General features: G+C 38.1%; 1 protein-coding gene across 1 annotated transcript in view; it reads right to left on the reverse strand.

The window, feature by feature from the left end:
- The window catches only part of LOC124234256 (intersectin-1), a 204,100-nt gene that overhangs the window by 92,002 nt on the left and 94,128 nt on the right, over positions 1 to 17,970 (reverse strand). Inside the window, exons 12-16 of the mRNA XM_046651506.1 lie at positions 14,859 to 15,121; positions 12,583 to 12,732; positions 12,355 to 12,495; positions 5,321 to 5,408; positions 5,043 to 5,182 (exon numbers count right to left, since the gene is read on the reverse strand). Of these exons, the coding sequence (XP_046507462.1) occupies positions 5,043 to 5,182; positions 5,321 to 5,408; positions 12,355 to 12,495; positions 12,583 to 12,732; positions 14,859 to 15,121 (782 nt within the window). The remainder of the gene's footprint in view (positions 1 to 5,042; positions 5,183 to 5,320; positions 5,409 to 12,354; positions 12,496 to 12,582; positions 12,733 to 14,858; positions 15,122 to 17,970) is intronic.

A 17,970-nucleotide genomic window follows, 5' to 3' on the forward strand; every position in this document is an offset into this window, starting at 1 on the left:
AGGACAGGTATCATTATGGGCAGAATTTACATTTCTAATAGGCATCTTGTGTCTAATTTAAGAAGTCTGGAATTCTCAAGTATATTAAGGAACATAATTATGAATTACTCCTAAATACTCAAATTTTGCTAAGAAATAAAATACTGTCCACTTTTGGAATAGTACACTGACTATAATAATCTCCCATATGATGGAAATATGCATTTAGACCCAAATAATGACTGAGTGTTGTCTTTCAAATTTTCGCAGCCAAGTGGCAAATTCAATGATCTACAATGCTTGTTAAAAAGACAAGACCATGGTATACTTATCCAGTAAGTATAAGTAAGCTTATCCAGCTTGTAATTCAGAGCTTCCACCAACACACACACAATTTGTCAAGAGGAAAGACTCACTCACACACCACGATTAATAACAACTAATCATTATTAACTTTTACAAAGAAGGCTTAGCACTTCATGGCAAATGCTATCTTAGACACTGAGCACTCATCTGCGTGGGGGAAACTGAAGCACAGAGCTGGAGATGGTTCATCATTCTGAGTCTGAGAAAGATGTGCATTGCCTGAGTAGGGCATGGAGACCTTTAGAAAGGAGTCTAAGTGGATGACGCAGCCCAGGAGAACTGCCAGGCACTGCAACACTGCCTCCTCCATTGCCACTGACTGGAAGAAAGAAATGCTCAAATGTAAACACCATTCACATTAGGACTTGTCCAGCACACAGCGACTAGACGGGAACCAACAAGGACTCAACTTTTCAACATGAAACACAACATATAGCCTCTTTGCGAATTGGACTCTCTGTATTTGGTATATGACGAAGCCTTGAAAACTATAAGCTATACTTCATGTTGCTGCTCTGTATCATGGTTAAGATATTAAAATATGGAACATCAGGCTGTCAGTGCCAAGGAAAACTGTTACAGTAACACTGGCATTGCTGAGGGCAAGGTGGAGTCAAGCGCCACTGTTCAGAAAGTCCCTATCAGTAATGTCATTTGACACTTGTTAGAACCATAATTTTATACCCTAAGCACTGTTATGTATGAAAAACGATTATCAGAAGGGTTCAATGTGCCAGTTAGGCACATAGATTCTTCATGATTTTCCTATAAAATGAGGTAAAAAAGAGAAAGTCACAGATAATTTTAAACAGACGTTTCTAGAAAATGAATATGAGACTACTGATTTCTTAGCAGGATAAAATATTTAGTACATATAGAATACATTTTAAAAGCATAAAATTATGGTAAACAAATATGATCCACTGAATTAAAACTACTTTAAGAAGTATTAACTCATGCTAGCAATAGTCACCAACAAAATCAATTATTTATGATTAAATCACTGGTCGAAGATTTCATTTGATCATCAAAAAGCTAAAATTTACTGTCCATATAAAGAGCAGCATAAATATAAAGGCTGCCAATCAGGAAATTTCTAGCACAAGAGATTCAATATCTCAGGGCACTATCTCCCCTTCTCCCCTTCTCCCACCCTCCCCTTTTCTATAGACTTACAAAGGCAAAGTTTATTCACTACAGTAAGACTCCTGTCTCCTTTCTCAAGTAATTCTTGGTTTTGGGTGATAAATTAGAAAAACAAGACACATGTCTTGGGATCATTTTTGGAAAAGAAATATCCCATCTACAAGGTAAATGTCTATCAAAATGCATGGAAAAATAGATTTTTCTGAAAGGAAAGAATGAGCCCTCAATTTCTCTGAGATCACACAGAAACGTAAAGGTCCAAGATTCTAGAGACCTTCTGTTCCATGGCCCTCCATCTGGAGCCAGTTAACAACACTTAGCCATAACTGTAAACATGCTTTGTATGTTCAATGTGTTGCTACCTACACGAATACCCATTAACCTGACTGTAATTTTTTTCTTCTTTAATCAATGACTTGAGAATTTCCATCATTGGTTATCAGATTTTGGGTGGGGAGGCATGACTGTATTTCTTCCTGAACTGAGGAAAAAGGGAGAGACCCTCAAAAGAAGAATGAATCTGAACTAGACATCTGGTAGAAAGAACTAAATCGATTGTATGTTTAAAAAAAAAAGGAGAAAAATGATAAAACACAACTACTCTCTGAATTCTTTCTTGTTTAAGAAACCAAATACACCAGTACCTTCCAATCACTGTCTTATCCCTCAGAATCTGGACTAAAGCAGGGTGCTATGATCTCCTCCATGACCTTATACCTAAGGAACTAGACATGACTTTGAGTGTGCATCAAAATAAGCAAATGACTTATTGCAAGTAGTTCCGTACCAAAGAAACGAGAGAATTGCCTTTTGCTAAATGCAATCCTAAATTATGGAGCCAGCCATCGAATATAGGTCTAATGTTCTGGTTAACTAACTTTAAAAGGTTGCACTCCATAAGGTACTTCTCCAGCATCACCATACTAGCCGATAATGAGGGAATTATACTTTGTTTTTTTAGGTGAACAATCTATATGATTATAAAGTAAAACTGCTAAGTCCTAATTTCTTTTCTATGCTCTCCAGCTGCTTTCTGTTTGGGAGAGGGAGGTTTGGGATACAGCAAATTCACACCATCAGACTGGACGTGTGGAATAACTGGACAATTGCCAGTGTTTCACTCCCGGCAAGGGAGAAGCAACTTTTGCATCATTAGTGAGGATGCTGTAAAGGCACTGCTGTATCAAGAGAGGCATAGGAGAAATCCCAAGGGTCAGAGAACTGGCTCTCCTGGTCTATCTCATTTCACAAGAAATTACAGCTGCTAAAGAATAAATGCTCTAAAGTAAAAAATAAAAGCTTCATATTTTCCAATGTGGCTACAACAAAGACAAGTGGCATGAGATACTCAAAGGACTGAATTTTAAAATCTGCCTCTATCAAATTATAAATCTTTTTTTCTTCAATTTAACCATTTCTATTTTGGTTTTACTAGGTTTGAGAGGAATACCAGAAATAATAACTGTAAGGCAACATAACGTATTGGCTAAGTCCTCCAAATGAGTTGCTAAATAACGAAACAATATAGTTATACTGGCTTGTGACATTTTTACTCTCCATATTAAAGTTAATAATGGAAAACCCAAACGAAAATTAAGAAGATAGAAAGAAATGTTCTTATTTAAAAATACGTATATTTGGGGCTGGCCCCACAGCAGTGGTTGAGTTTGGCACACTTCACTTCCGTGACCCAGGTTCATGGGATCGGATCCCAGGAGCAGACCTACACCACTCATCAGCCATGCTGTGGTAGCAACCCACATATAAAATAGAGGAAGACTGATTAGCACAGATGTTAGCTCAGGGCTAATCTTCCTTAAGGAGAAAAACAAGATTGGCAACAGATGTTAGCTCAGGGTGAAACTTCCTCAGCAAAAAAAAAAAAAAAAAGAAAAATATATTTGGAAACAGGCTAGTGGAATAAAGCACTAAAATTAGCCTTTGTATAAGCAACGTACTGATACTGAAGGCAGTATTAGTTAATTAAACACAGTATGAGCCACTCACACCGCATTTTAAGGGTGTTCTCTTTAAAAATGGCAACAGCAATTCACTAGTCAATATCATCCATAAACTGTCTACGCCTTTGTCAAAAATCATCCACTAGAGTATCATTTTCTAATAAGTGAAGCTTGTTTTGGGAGTCACATTTCTAAAAAGAAGAATCTGAAGATTAGGGCAGAAATCTGGACTAGTGCCTGGGCTCAAAGGATACCTGATCCTTGACAGTTTACATTCCAAGAGACTATGAGAAAGCACTGTGAACTTGCACAGTGTCCTGTTCTTTTTGCTTAAAGTAGTGACAAGTGACAATGAGACTTAATGTGAGCATTTTTATTGTGCTCATTGAGACAGAGAACTTGGAGCTGCTCTTCCAGTACCTACATCTCACATACAATCATATATGCACAAATATAGGACATATATAGAGTCCATGCACACGCACACGCATTCTGAGCAAGCAGGAAAGCAAAGTGAAGAAACACACTAAGTTGGCTCAAATAATATTTCCCCTAGGAGCACTTTCCTGGAATTTACAATTGAGAATAGCTCATTACCTATTACTCTGAAAAAAACAGCACAAATACCTCAAACTCAGATGTCTAGACAATTGGGCCTAGAATCTCAATTCAAAGGTCAACTAAAAATCTCAAATACGCTTTCTAATTTTTTTTTTATTTTTAGTAATAAAGGAGTTTTACTTTTTCCTAGTGTCAAAAGGTAAATTAGCCAGAATCAAGTATAAAAGATTTTAAGTTAGAAAAGGAAAATGAGTACTTGAAAAAAAAGTGTAAAATCCAATTTCTTACTAGAACATAACTGATAAAAATTGCAGTATCTACTTAAATCTAAAGTATACGATCACTGTTGATAGGAAATGAATTGTTTGCATTCTGGTTTTATTGTAAGATGATAAGGTTGTAAAGTTAAATCGAAATCACCAAATCAGAAAGAGGCTGTGATAACCACCTTTACAGTCCCTGAGAGCTTCAGCATTTTCCTGAATTTACCATGGAAATGTGACAAAACCACACACCACACTTCTGCCACAGAGACAAAAGCAATTACTCCATTAAACAATAAAATTTTAAAATATGAGGTAACAAAGACCTACATTCAAGGACAATCTTGAAGGTAAGAGGTGGCAGAAAAATTCTCAGTTTTAAAAGAGAAAATAGTTCCTTTTTAGTGATCTTCAAAGAACATAAGAAAGGAGAAGCTTTTGGGGTCTAGCTTTCGGAATTCAACTTGACATAGGGATCAATAGAGAAAAGCATGGAGACGTTTAAAAATGTGATTCAGGTTAAAGATAGATGTCATGTTGGGGCCACTCAGCCCTCATTTCTAGATGTCAAATTTATCTTTATATTTTCAAGGAGAAAAATGCAATTTAGATCATAGAGTTTCATCTGTAAATGTGAAAGCCTTCAAAAAGGCTGACAAACCAGCACAATAAATTTTTCTGCCTGGGACTAAATGTCAACGAATCATCTGGCCAGTTAGAAAAATTAAAGGTAGGACATACAGGTAGGAACACACAGAATAGTTACCTTCAGCTGATTATTGAAAATGTCAATCTCCTGCAGTTTTGACCTAGTTTCTTTCTCAACTTCATCCAGCTGGTCTCGGAGCTGCTGCCGAGCTAGTTCTTTTGCTTCTAGGGCTCTTTTCAGTGTAAGAAGTGAATCTCCTGTTTTAGGAAAACATTGCAACACGAGAAAAACAAATTGGCAGTGAGGAAAAATGGTTTTGAATGTTCTCGTTTCACTTAAGGAAATTCTTGCTAGTGAAAAATGAAAAGGACAACTTTAAAAATATAAACACCTACTGTGCAAACTGTTCTGCTGAACTTGTTTTAATTGGTCATTGAGTATCTGCTTTTCTGGAATAAGTCTTCCCAGCATTTGCTGAGACTCCTAGGAGAGAAGGAGGAACACGACAATGAATGACGGGAAAACGACCACGTGTAGATTCAAGGCCCGGGCAGACACCAGTCAGTTTTCTCGTCCCTCAAAGGCTCTTCAATCTTATCCCAAATCCTCTATGCTGAAACTGCATTTCATTGCTAGGCAGGGAGGTTCCTGCTCACTTGCCAAGGAATCACTGCTTGCCAAATGCTTTTTGCTGAAATAGAGTTAAGACAGTTATAGCTCCCTTGATATTTCTTAAATTTTTGTTGACTTACTGCCTATTTATAAGCTTTAAAAAATGTACTCTAAGTACAACTCAGCAAAGAAAACGGGAAATAACGATCTCTCGGTTGCACTGGATCAAATGTAAATGCAGTGATCCTGTGGTTCGTAAACTGACTCAGTCGTCTAAAGAGGAACTTTTCTTTTCTGAACTTTGACACTTAATAGGGCTGAACCGAGGTTGACCATACACCTGAAGTTGGAAACAGAAATCAAAAAGAGATTTTTAACAACTAGAATCTTAGCTGCCGTGCATGTTTTTCCACCACTCAGGACAGCGCGATGATTTTAAACAGGTACACTAAAGTCCAACTATTGTTTAACTGACATAAGAAAAAAGCTAAACCACACTGTACAAGGCTGTTGGGAGTTTTCACGGGTGACTTGTCAAGCAATGTATTGTTAAGTTCAGCTGAAATTATCCTATATAGTTTCTACATTTCAGTAAAACAATGGCCTTTCTAGCATCTAATAAGGAATACTTGACTTTTATTTTTACCTTGATTTAAAAAGAAAAACCCTCTATGTAGTAACTTTTGGTCTGGAAAAATAAAAATGCCTTAATTAAAATTTTTCACCAGAGGCTAAGAACCAGCCCTTCTTGGAACAACCGTCTTCAGATACAGACTGGCTGGTGTGTAATAACCCTCTGTGTCCTCCATGTCTGAACAGTAGAGAGATTCAGCCCAACAGAAAGGACTTGGAGGCATCTTCTCATAGGAATAATCCACCACCACCACTCCCGCCCAAATCTGGACAAAACAGAATACACGAAGCAGATTTTTTTCCCAAAAAAGCGCAGCCAATGGAGCTTCCCTTAGTCTCCTCCCTAAATCAGGGCAAGGCCCTTCAACCCAATCCCGAAGGTTCTTTCCTGAACCAAGACAAACAATGAAGGACCAAGACGAAGCCCAGCTCAGATCACCGAGACTGTTTTACTTACTTAAACATTTTTTTTTTTAAGATTTTATTTTTTTTCTCCCCAAAGCCTCCCAGTACATAGTTGTGTATTTTTAGTTGTGGGTCCTTCTAGTTGTGGAATGTGGGATGCCCGCTCAGTGTGGCTTGATGAGCGGTGCCACACCCATGCCGAGGATTCGAACCAGTGAAACCCTGGGCCGCCGAAGCAGAGCGCACGAACTTAACCACTCGGCGTGGCCGACCCCAAACTCAGTTCTAAAATAAGTCAAACCAATAAGAAGGGCTGCCTGACTCACTTGCATAACAAGAATCTGCTAATCCCCATAAGGAAGGGGGACCAGTATCTCCTTCTCTACTACATGTTTGAGTTTCTTCAGACTGTGTATTATTTTTCACTTCATTCTTTTTCAGGAACCCAGATTTGTACCTTGTGATCAATGACTGCACACACTAAGTATGAATCTTAAATAATAAAGTTGAGTTTGGCACACATATTCAATGAGATAATAAACACATGGCCTTCACTCCTAAATTTCCCAAGGGAATATTTTATGAAACTTCTTATAAATAGTTAATGAAAGACATATAAAAAGAGTTACCATAAAGAAGAATATACCTTAAAAAGGTATATGCATTTTTAGTATTTTCAAATAATTTCTAGCAGTGTATTTCCAATATTATTTACATTATGTCATATCTTAATATCTCAAATTGATTACAACTTAAAAGTACAAGAAATAACAACTGACAAAACTGAAAGGAAAATAAGACAAATTTACAGTGAGAGAGATTTCAACACTCCTCTCTCAGCAGCTGAAGAATTCACCAGATCAGTAAGGACACAGAAGATGTGAACACCATGAATCAACCTGATCTGATTGATGTTTATGGGACACTCCACCCAACTACAGAAGAGCACACATTCTTTACAAGTGCACATGGAATATTCACTAAGACAGATCATAAGCTGAGCCATAAAATGAGGCTCGATAAACCTAAAAAGATAAAAAAGAATTGAAATCAGGGGCCAGCCTGGTGGTGTAGTGGTTAAGTTCACGCCCTCCGCTTTGGTGGCAGGGGGTTTGCCAGTTCAGATCCTGGGCACAGACCTACCACTGCTCGCCCACCCATGTTGTGGCAGCATCCCACATAAAGTAGAGGAAGATTGCCACAGATGGTAGCTCAGTGACAATCTTCCTCAAACAAAAAGAGGAAGATTGGCAACAGATGTTGGCTCAGGGCCAGTCTTCCTCACACACACACACACAAAAAGAACTGAAATCATACAGAATATCCTTATAGATCATAACATAAATCAGAAATCAATAAGCTATTTGGAAAAAAACTCAAATATTTGAAAACTAAACAGGATAATTCTAAACAATCTATCAAAGAAGAAATGACAAAGGAAATCAAAAAATGTTTTGAATTGAATAAGTACAAAAACATGATATGATAAAAATTTGTGTAATGTGGCTATGATAATGCTTAGAAGGAAATCCATAGCTTAAAATGTTTATGTCAGGAATGAAGTCCAGATTTAATAATCAAAGCTTCCTTCTTATGAAGCTAGACAAAAGCAAATTAAATCCAAAATAAGTAGATTGACAGAAATAATAACGAGTCTTAAGTAAATGAAATAGACAACCAGACATACCATAGAGGAAAATCAATAAAAGCAAGAGCTTATTTAAAAAAAAATCAGTAAAACCAATAAACTTCTAGCTAGATTGATGGAGGAGAGGAGGAGGAGAAGGGAAAGGAGAAGGAGGCAGAGGAGGAGGTAGGAGTTAGAGGGGGAAAGAGAAGATAGAAGTTCCCAGTATCAGGAATGAAAGAAGTGACATCACAACAGATCCTACAGACTTGCAAAGAACAGCAGACTACTACCAACAACTTTATACAAATAAATTTGATTAACTTAGATGAAAAGGACAAATGCATTAAAATTGTCAAAACAAACTCAAGAAGAAATAGAAAATCTGAATAGCCCTGTATCTATTGAATAAGTTTTGCAATTAAAAGTCCTACCACAAAGAAAGCTCCAGGTTCCAAAGGTTTCACTGGTGAATGCCACCAAAAATTTAAAGAAGAAACACCATTTCAACATAAATATTTTTAGAAAATAGAGGAGGAAAGAATACTTTCCAAATCATTTTCCTATTTATTACCCTGATATCAAAATTAGACCAGGACATTACAAGAAAATGATAAACTAACACCCCTCATGAATTTAAATGAAAAGATCCTTAACAGGAGCAAATTGAATCTAGTAAAATATTTTTTTAAACAGTAATACACCATGACTAAGTGTGGTCTATCCTAGGAATGGAAAGCTGGTTCTACATCCAAATTTCCATCAATGTAGATCACCATATTAACAACAAAAAAGAAGAAAAACCATGCAAACATCTCAATACATGCAGGAAAGAAACATGGCCCAATTCAACACCCGTTCATGACAGAAACTCAGCAAACAAGAAACAAAAAGGAAGCCCCTCAATCTGATAAAGGGCACCTACAAGAACCCTATAGTTAAGATCATACTTAATGGTGAGAGACTGAATGCTTCCTCCATAAGATCAAGAACAAGACTCTCATCATTTCTATTCAACATAGTACTAGAGGTTGTGATCAATGCAGTTAAGACAAAAAAAAAAGAGGGCCAGCCCAGTGGCGTAGTGGTTAAGTTTGCACACTCTGCTTCGGTGGCCTGGGGTTTGCAGGTTCAGATCCCAGGAGTGGACCTACACACCACTCATCAAGCCATGCAGTGATGGCGTCCCACATACAGAATAGAGAAAGATTGGCATGGATGTTAGCTCAGGGACAATGTTCCTCAAGCAAAAAGAGGAAGATTGGCAACAGATATTAGCTCAGGGCCAATCTGCCTCACCAAAAAAAAAAAAAAAAAAGATTAAAAAAAGAAATAAATGGTACATAGATTGGAAAGTAAGAAATAAAGCTGTCTTTATTCACAGACAGTATGTTTATCTATGTAGAAACTCTAAGGAACTACAAAAAAGCTATTATAACTAAGAAATGAATTAAGCAATATTGCAGATATAAGGCCAATATATAAAAATATATTCTATTTCTATATGCTGGCATCAAACAATCTGACACTGAAACTAAAATATGCAATACACAATAGTACCAAAAATCACAAAATACTTGGGGATAAAGTTTACAAACTATGTACAAGACTTGTATACTGAAAACCACAAAACATTACTCTAAGAAATTTGTAACATAACAACCCAAATAAAATCAAGAGATATGCCATAAGACTCAATATTATTAAATGCCAATTCTTCTCAAATTAATAAATTCAATGGAATTCCAATCAAAACTGTAAGTATTTTTGTAAAAATTGACAAGCTAATTCTAAAACACGTGGAAATGGAAAGGACCTAAAAGAGCCAAAATAATTTGAAAAGAAAAATATTGAAGAACTCATACTACGTGATTTCAAAAATTATTACACATCTAAAGTTATCAACGGAGATACCGGTGAAAGGACTGACATAGGACAACGGAACAGAATAGCGTCCAGAAAAGATCTTCACACATAGGGTCAACTGATTTTCAACAAGCTACCAAGGTAATTCAATGGAGGAAAAGGGCAGTGTTTTCAACAAACGTTGCTAGAACAACTGGGTATTGGTATGGAAGAAAAGGAACCTCACCCCTTACCCTACACTTTTGCGAAATCAACTTGAAACGGATCATAGACCTAAACAAATAAAACTACTAAACTCCTAGAAGAAAACATAAGAGAAAATACTCGCAACCTTGGGACAATCAAAGATCTCTTAGATAAAACACAGAAAGCATAAAAACAAAAACAAAAAATTAATAAAATGAATTTAATCAATTTAAAATTTCTGCCCTTTAAAAAACACCATTACAAAAATGAAAAGGCAAGCCACGGACTGGCTGAAAATATTCACGAAACATATATCTGACAAAGGACTTGTTACAAGAATCTATAAAGAACTCTTATGACTTCAGAATAAGATAAACAACTCAATAAAAAACAAGTAAAAAATTTGTTCACAAAAGACACACACAAAAAGCTACATGCCAATACACAGATGATGCCCAACATCACTAGTCTTCAGGGAAAAGAAATTAAAGCCACGTGAGATACTGTTACACACCCACCAGAAACGGTAAAATTAAAACTAATGACAATATCAAGTGTTGGCATGGAAGAGAAACAATTGAAGCAATCACACACAGCTGGTGAGAATGGAAAATGGTACAGCCTCTCTGGATCGGTTTGATAGTTTCTCACAGGGTTAAGCATGTACTTATATGACACAGTAATTCCACTGCTGAAACTTAACCAAGAGAAATAAAACATATTTCCACATAAAGACTTGTAAATAAATGCTCATCGCAGTCTTATCCATAAAAGTCCCAAACAGGAAAGAACCTAAATGTCAATAAACCGGTGAATGGAGAAATAGGGAAATACTACTCAGTGATGAAAAGGAACAAACTACTGATCCACTCAACAATACGAATAAATCTCAAAGTCATCATGCTAAGAAAAAGAAGCTGAGATAAAAGCCACAAAGTTCAAAAGTGATCATGTTTTATGATGACATGCAGAACCCTATCTACATGAATTTGACGCTCCCTCAACTCAATAAATGAAACCAAACCAGGTGACATGATAACAACTTGGTGGCCAACTTTGGATAGGTAATAAAATGAAAGTAGAATTGCTTATAGTACTTCATTGTGTCCCCAACTATTCTTGACACATGTATCTCTCATACTCCCCCTAAAATATTTACCTGCACTTCTTTATTGTGATTCTCACAGTAAAGCCAAAGTCCCATGAGTGGATTACAGGTTCCACATGATCCAGCCCCCACCTGCTCCAATGACAGTGGTCTCCTTTCCATAACTGGCATTCCAGAGACCGGCTATAGCCCACGACTTTCACACTGTTGATCCCTACCTTGAGCTTGCTCTGCCAGATAGCCACATAGCTTAGCTGCTCATCTCTTTCAGGTCTTTGCTCAAATGGCATCCTCACAGACAGGCCTGTCCTGACCACCTTATTTAAATCACAGCCAGGACACTCTAGGTCTTCCGTGCTCACACCCCAGAGCACTTTTCTTTTTTCTTTCTTATTAAAGATTGGCACCTGAGCCAACATCCTTTGCCAATCTTTTCTTTTTTCCTTCTTCTCCCTGAAGCCCCCCAGTATATAGTTGTATATCCTAGTTGTGAGTGCCTCTGGTTTGCTACGTGGGATGCCATCTCAGCATGGCTTGATGAGTGGTGCTAGGGCCACACCCAGGATCCGAACCCATGAAACCCTGGGCCACAGAAGTGGAGTGCACGAACTTAACCACTGGGGCACAGGGCCGGCCCCTCCAGAGCACTTTTCATTGTCTAATAGAGGACACACTTGATTTATTTTGTTAGTGTCTGTCTGCCCTGCAAATAGAAGGTAAGCTCCACAAAGGGGGCTCTTGTCCCTGTCGTTCACTGCTGGGTCCTCATGCCTACTAGAGCGCGTGGCCTGGCACACAGCGGTGCTTGGCAAACGTGCTGAGTTCGTTACTTCACAACCTACTTTTCAGGCAAGGACCTTGTCTACTTCATCCCGGCTTCCCAGCACCTAGCACATGGGAGATGCTGCACGCTTGCTGGATGGATAGATGAATGAAATGAATCAGAGGAAAGCACGTAAGCCGAAAAGCTTTTCAGGAACGCATGTTCTCACCTGTAACTGTTGTTGTAGATGGGTGATTTCAGCAATTCTCAACTCTCTGGATTTGTTTGTACTTTCAATTTCTTGCCTTTGGGTGGTCAATCGACATCTGATATCTTGAAGTTTTCCTTCTAGTTGATGCTTTTTATCATTCTTTAACAAACGAAAATAAAAAGAACTATTAGCATTTTAATGGCTCAATGTTAGTGTACGCCCGAAGCATAATCAAACTTCACTCACTAGGGCTTCTAATTCGAATTCCAAAGTCTTTTTCTTTGCTTTCAGTACGACTATGTCCTCTTGTTCTTTGTTTCTTTGATTTAGCAGTTCTTGTCTTCGATTCCGTTCCCATTCAAGCTGTCGCTGCCTTTCAAGTTCTCGTTTTGCCGCCTGTGACACAGATGAACAGACGATTTATTAACTTTTCAGTACTTACAGTATACAATGTCTCTTAATAAATGTAACACATAGTAAGTCTTTTTTTTTAGGGATGGAATATTATTAAACATTACAAGAATTTATACTACAAAAAAGCAAAAGAATTTTATACAAACTGTATTCCATCTATGGGAAAAAAGGGAATATTCAGAAAAGCTATTATATTTACATGAGATGAAGACAGGATCATTTCACCATTGGAATTCAATCCTTCATGCCTTCAAGAATGCTTATGTGCTTAATAAAATTGCTCTTCCTTATTACTGACTCATAAAGAACAGGGAAAATTTCTTTCATCTAGTAAAATCAAACCAAAACCCTCAGAACAACAAAACAAAAAACAAAAAAACTTTCTTCCATCAAATAAGAAATTATTATTTTTTTCAAGTTTCAAAAGTCTGTGACCCCCATCACCCCAATCATTCATCTCCTCTCTAACCACAGAAGGTTCTGTAATTTCTGTGGCAATGTCAGCTCTCCTCACTACTGACTCTGAGGGCGGCCAGGTAAAGCACCTGTCTGAGGACATGGGGACTCTTTTTTTTTTTTTTTTTTTAAAAGACTGGCACCTGAACTAACATCTGTTCCCAATCGTTTTTTTTTTTTCCTTTTTTCTTCCTTCTCCCCAAAGCGCCCCCAACCCCAGTACATAGTTGTATATCCTAATTGTAGGTCCTTCTGGTTGTGGCATGTGGGACGCCGCCTCGGCATGGCCTGATGAGTGGTGCTAGGTCTGTGCCCAAGATCCGAACTGGCGAAACCCTGGACCACCAAAGTGGAGAGTGTGAACTTAACCACTCGGCCATGGGGCTGACCCCTGCAGGGGACTTTTTATTGTAATTGCTTCTTACATACCTGTCCTTCAGCTACACTGTAAGGGCCTGGAGGACAGGCACAGTACCTATACACCATGATGTCCAGGGACTACCAATGTCTGGCACATGTAAATGCCTATTAAATAATTCTGAACAAATACTCCAAAATGTTTTTTTGTTTTTAATTGAAAAAAGAAAGGTTGTTTATCTTTCGATAATCCATCCTGAAATTAAAATCCTGTTAAGTGTCTGTGTGTTTCTACCTGAATAAAAGGCTGGTTGTGGCTACAAGTTTTCCAAAGCAATTTTTAGGAGATGAAACCAAAGTATTATTTTTTGCTAAAAAAATTCCTCATCTTTAAAATACATTTCATTCACACAAGAGAATCATGGCATTGCTTCAGCAGCAAGATACTAAAACTGGAAAGACCGACAAGAGATTGGCTTAGCCCCTATCCAGCTATGGCACCAAATTTACGAAGCTTTCCATAAAATATAGTGAAGATTTCCTAGACATATTTTTTAAAGTGAAAAAAAAAGGTGCAGAAAGATGTAATTAGTATGATACCATTACTGTGGTTTAGAAAAAAAAATTTACACTAAACCCCCAACCTTTCCATCATATAAACTTCTACATTTCTACATATGTATATAAATGCAGGGAACAAAGTCTGAAAAAATACTTAACTGATATCACTGGTTTGTTACAAGAACTACATTAACAAAAACTCATGCATGAATGTTCATAGCAACATTATCCATAAGAGCCCAAAAGTAGAAATAACCCAAATGTCCATCAAGTGATAAATGGATAAATAAAATGTGGTATATCCATGCAATGGAATATTATTCAGCCATAAAAAGAAACAATGTATTGATTCATGCTATAACTTGGATGAACCCTGAAAACATTATGCTAAGTGAAAGCCAGACACAAAAGGCCACATACTGCATGATTCCATTTACATGAAAGGTGCAGGAGACAAACCTATAGACACAGAAAGTACCTTAGTGGTTGTGAAGGGCTGGGGTGGGGCATAGGGAATGGGGAGGAACTACATAATGGGTAACAAGTTTCTTTTTGGGGTGATGAAAATGTTCTGGAATTAGATAGTGGTGACGGTTGCACAACTTTGTGAATACACGAAAACTGCTAAATTGTAAAAGGACAAAACGACTGTATTAATGTATTACTTGAATAATTCTGAAGGGGGAGTGCAGGAGCACATGCGCTAACTGTGGGGCTGCTGCACAGCTGCTTACCTCTCGTCTCTCGATTTCTTTCCTCCTCTCCTCCTCCCTCTGACGCTCTAGTTCCCGTTGCTTTTCCAGTTGCTTCTCCAGCTCCAGCTGTCTTTTGCGCTCCTGTTCCTGGCGCTCCCGCTCTTTCCTTTCCTGCTCTGCCCGCTCGAGCTGTGCCAAGCGCTCTTGCTCTTTGCGCTGCTGCTCCAAGAGAGCTTGTCTTCGTTTCTCCAGTTCCAGGTTGCCACGTTCAAAATTCTCACGCTTCTTGTCTTCAAATGTTACTTTAAAACAAGAAATAGCACAATCATGAAAAGTCATGATTTTCAACATACTATTTTCAAAAGAAAAATTCAACGGCATTTTTGAAATTTGTGCTATAAACGCAAACCCAGAAGCCCCAAGCTTCCTTCACTCGTGCCCTCATTAATAAGCACTATGAAATGCCCGTCACCTAATCTCTTTGATTACATACTTTCCCCTCCAGGATGAACACCATATCGTGGTATTCAAAATGCCAAACACCGTTTCTAGAATAATCTTTCTATAGCAGTTCTGCATCATCACCAATCTCCTTTCCTTCTCTGTTACTCTTTCCTTTCCCTTCCACGTGACCTTGATTCAGCAACTGACTCCCTCTCTCTTCTGTTCCATGAATCTCTCCCCTTAGCTTCTAACTCTGCTGATGTGCTGTGACTCTAACAAACAAGACAACTTCTGAAAGCAGAGGTACGAAGGTGAGCATCCTGTGTCTCACACTGAAGAACAAACTGTGCTCTCATCAATATGTAGATCACATTCAGTAGATAATTTTCTTCTAACCCACTATTCAGTTTATTTCTTCGGAACACTAATTATGAGTTTTAGACCTATTTCCCAGGTCATTCATTTTTCTCTGATCCTGCTAACATTGTGTTTACAACCATTTACTTGACTTTTTTTTTTTTAAATTCCACCCTCCACGCCCCTCACTATGTTTTCAGCAGTGTCTGTTCAATTTCGTGTTTGCCTCACATGCTTCTCCTTGGAACCAACCCAGACAAGGGAAGCTGTCACGGCCAGCCTGTGTAGCACGTCATTCCCATTGTTCCGGACCTATTTCAAGAACTGTCACTTTGCACTTTGTCTCGAGATCTGTAGCTATGAGCGTCCTTCCTTGGCTTCTTCCCACATTCCTGTCTGGCCTTCACTGCTTTAGACAGACTCTGCTCACACACTGTCGTCAGGGATTAGAGATCAAAGGTGGAGAGCACGTTTCGGTTTTCTTCTTCTCCTTGCTCCTTGAGTGATTTCAGAGGGGGCAGCATCCCCTTTTACTCTGCCACCTTAAAACTGAACGTCCCCTCAGCCACAGAAGGGAATGCAGTAATGATACAGGCTACATGTGGATGAATCTCAAAAGTATTACGCTAAGTGAAAGAAGCTCGACATAAAAGGTCATCCATTGTATATACATTCATATGAAATATAAAGAATGGGTACATCCAAAGGGACAGAAAGCAGACTGGTGGCTGCCAGGGGCTGGGGGGGAAAGGAGAATGGAGAGTGACTGGGTATGCTGTTTTCTTTTGGGGTGACGAAAACGCTTCAGAACTAGATAGAGGTGATGGTTGCACAACACTGTAAATGTACTAAATGCCACTGTTATGGACTAAATGTGCCCCACTCCACCGCACGAACTCATATGTCGAGGTCCCCAATGTGATGGTATTTGGAGATGGGGCCTTTGTAATTAGGGCTGAGATAAGGTCATGAGAATGGGGCCCTCACGGTGAGATTAGGAGCCTTATAAGAAGAGGAAGAGAGAGAGCTCTTTCTCTCTTTCCATGGACACAAACCAAAGAAAGGTGAGGACACAGCAAGAAGGCAGCTATCTGCAAGCCAGAAAGAGAGCCCTCACCAGGAACTGAATTGAGTGGCACCCCAATCTTAGACTTTCCCATCTCCAGAACCATGAGAAAAACATTTCTGCTGTTTAAGCCACCCAGACTACAGTATTTTATTATGGCGGCCCAGGCTGGCTAACACAGCCTGAATTGCACACTTTAAAATGATCAAGTTTACGTTATGCAAATTTTACCTCAATTAAAAAAAGTGCCTATACATCTTTTAAATTTCAATATCTGGCCCTATTTCTGGTACATACGACCCACATAATAAATGACTGTTGAAAGAATGAATGCATGAAAAAGAACTCTGACGATGTCACTTTCTGTTCAGAACTTTAAATGAATATTTATCACAAACAGAAAAAGAAAATTCTAAATTCTAAGGATTCCTGTCCTTATGTGCCTTTGAGACTTCATTCCCATTATCATCAACCTGAAATGTTGCTCCCTCCCACTTGTAATGACTCTATTCATCTTCAAGTCTCAACTCAACTGTGACCTCTACCACACGGAACTAACTCCTCATCTCCTTCCCAGTCCACGCCAACCAGCCATCAGTGAGCTCTGCTGAGCATCTATAAGGCTGCCTTCAGGAATTTATCACACTTACGCATGCTGTGATGATTGTTTATGTGGATGTCTTAAATCCTCAATTATAGTATAACCTTCTAGAAGGTATGGACCATGGATCAATGTTTAGAATCTTCACTGTACTCAGCACGTAGCCTCGCACAAAGAATATCTTCAATAAGGAGTTCATCAATGAACAAAAAGTAATTTAATTTAAAGAGGAAATTGGGAGAGCTAGTGTCCTGAGCAGGTCAATTAACCACGAGCACTTTAAATGCAACAAAATGACACTGACAAAGTATTTAACACAGAGAGACTCCACAACTGTTTCTTAGTACCAATTATTTCATCACTAATAATTCATAGACACTTTAGAATATTTTAATAGTATGGCAGATTTATCACTGTAAATGAAGACTCTTTAAAATAGGTCCATATTAAATTTAAAATAGCTTCATGTTACCGAGGAGTTTCCAATTCTCTTATAACAACCTAAGAAAATAACAGTAGGCAATTTTACATAATATTTCTGCACTGGTGGTATTAAGCAACCACCTTAACAGTTTATCAATTGAGTGTTTTACAGATAACATTTATAAAATTTTTGTTTAGTAGTAAATAACCATATTTCAACTTAAAAGTTAAAACAAGAGTGTACTATGCATTAGCAAAGT

Source organism: Equus quagga, unplaced genomic scaffold (genome assembly GCF_021613505.1).
Source record: "Equus quagga isolate Etosha38 unplaced genomic scaffold, UCLA_HA_Equagga_1.0 73442_RagTag, whole genome shotgun sequence".
NCBI classification, from domain to species: domain Eukaryota; kingdom Metazoa; phylum Chordata; class Mammalia; order Perissodactyla; family Equidae; genus Equus; species Equus quagga.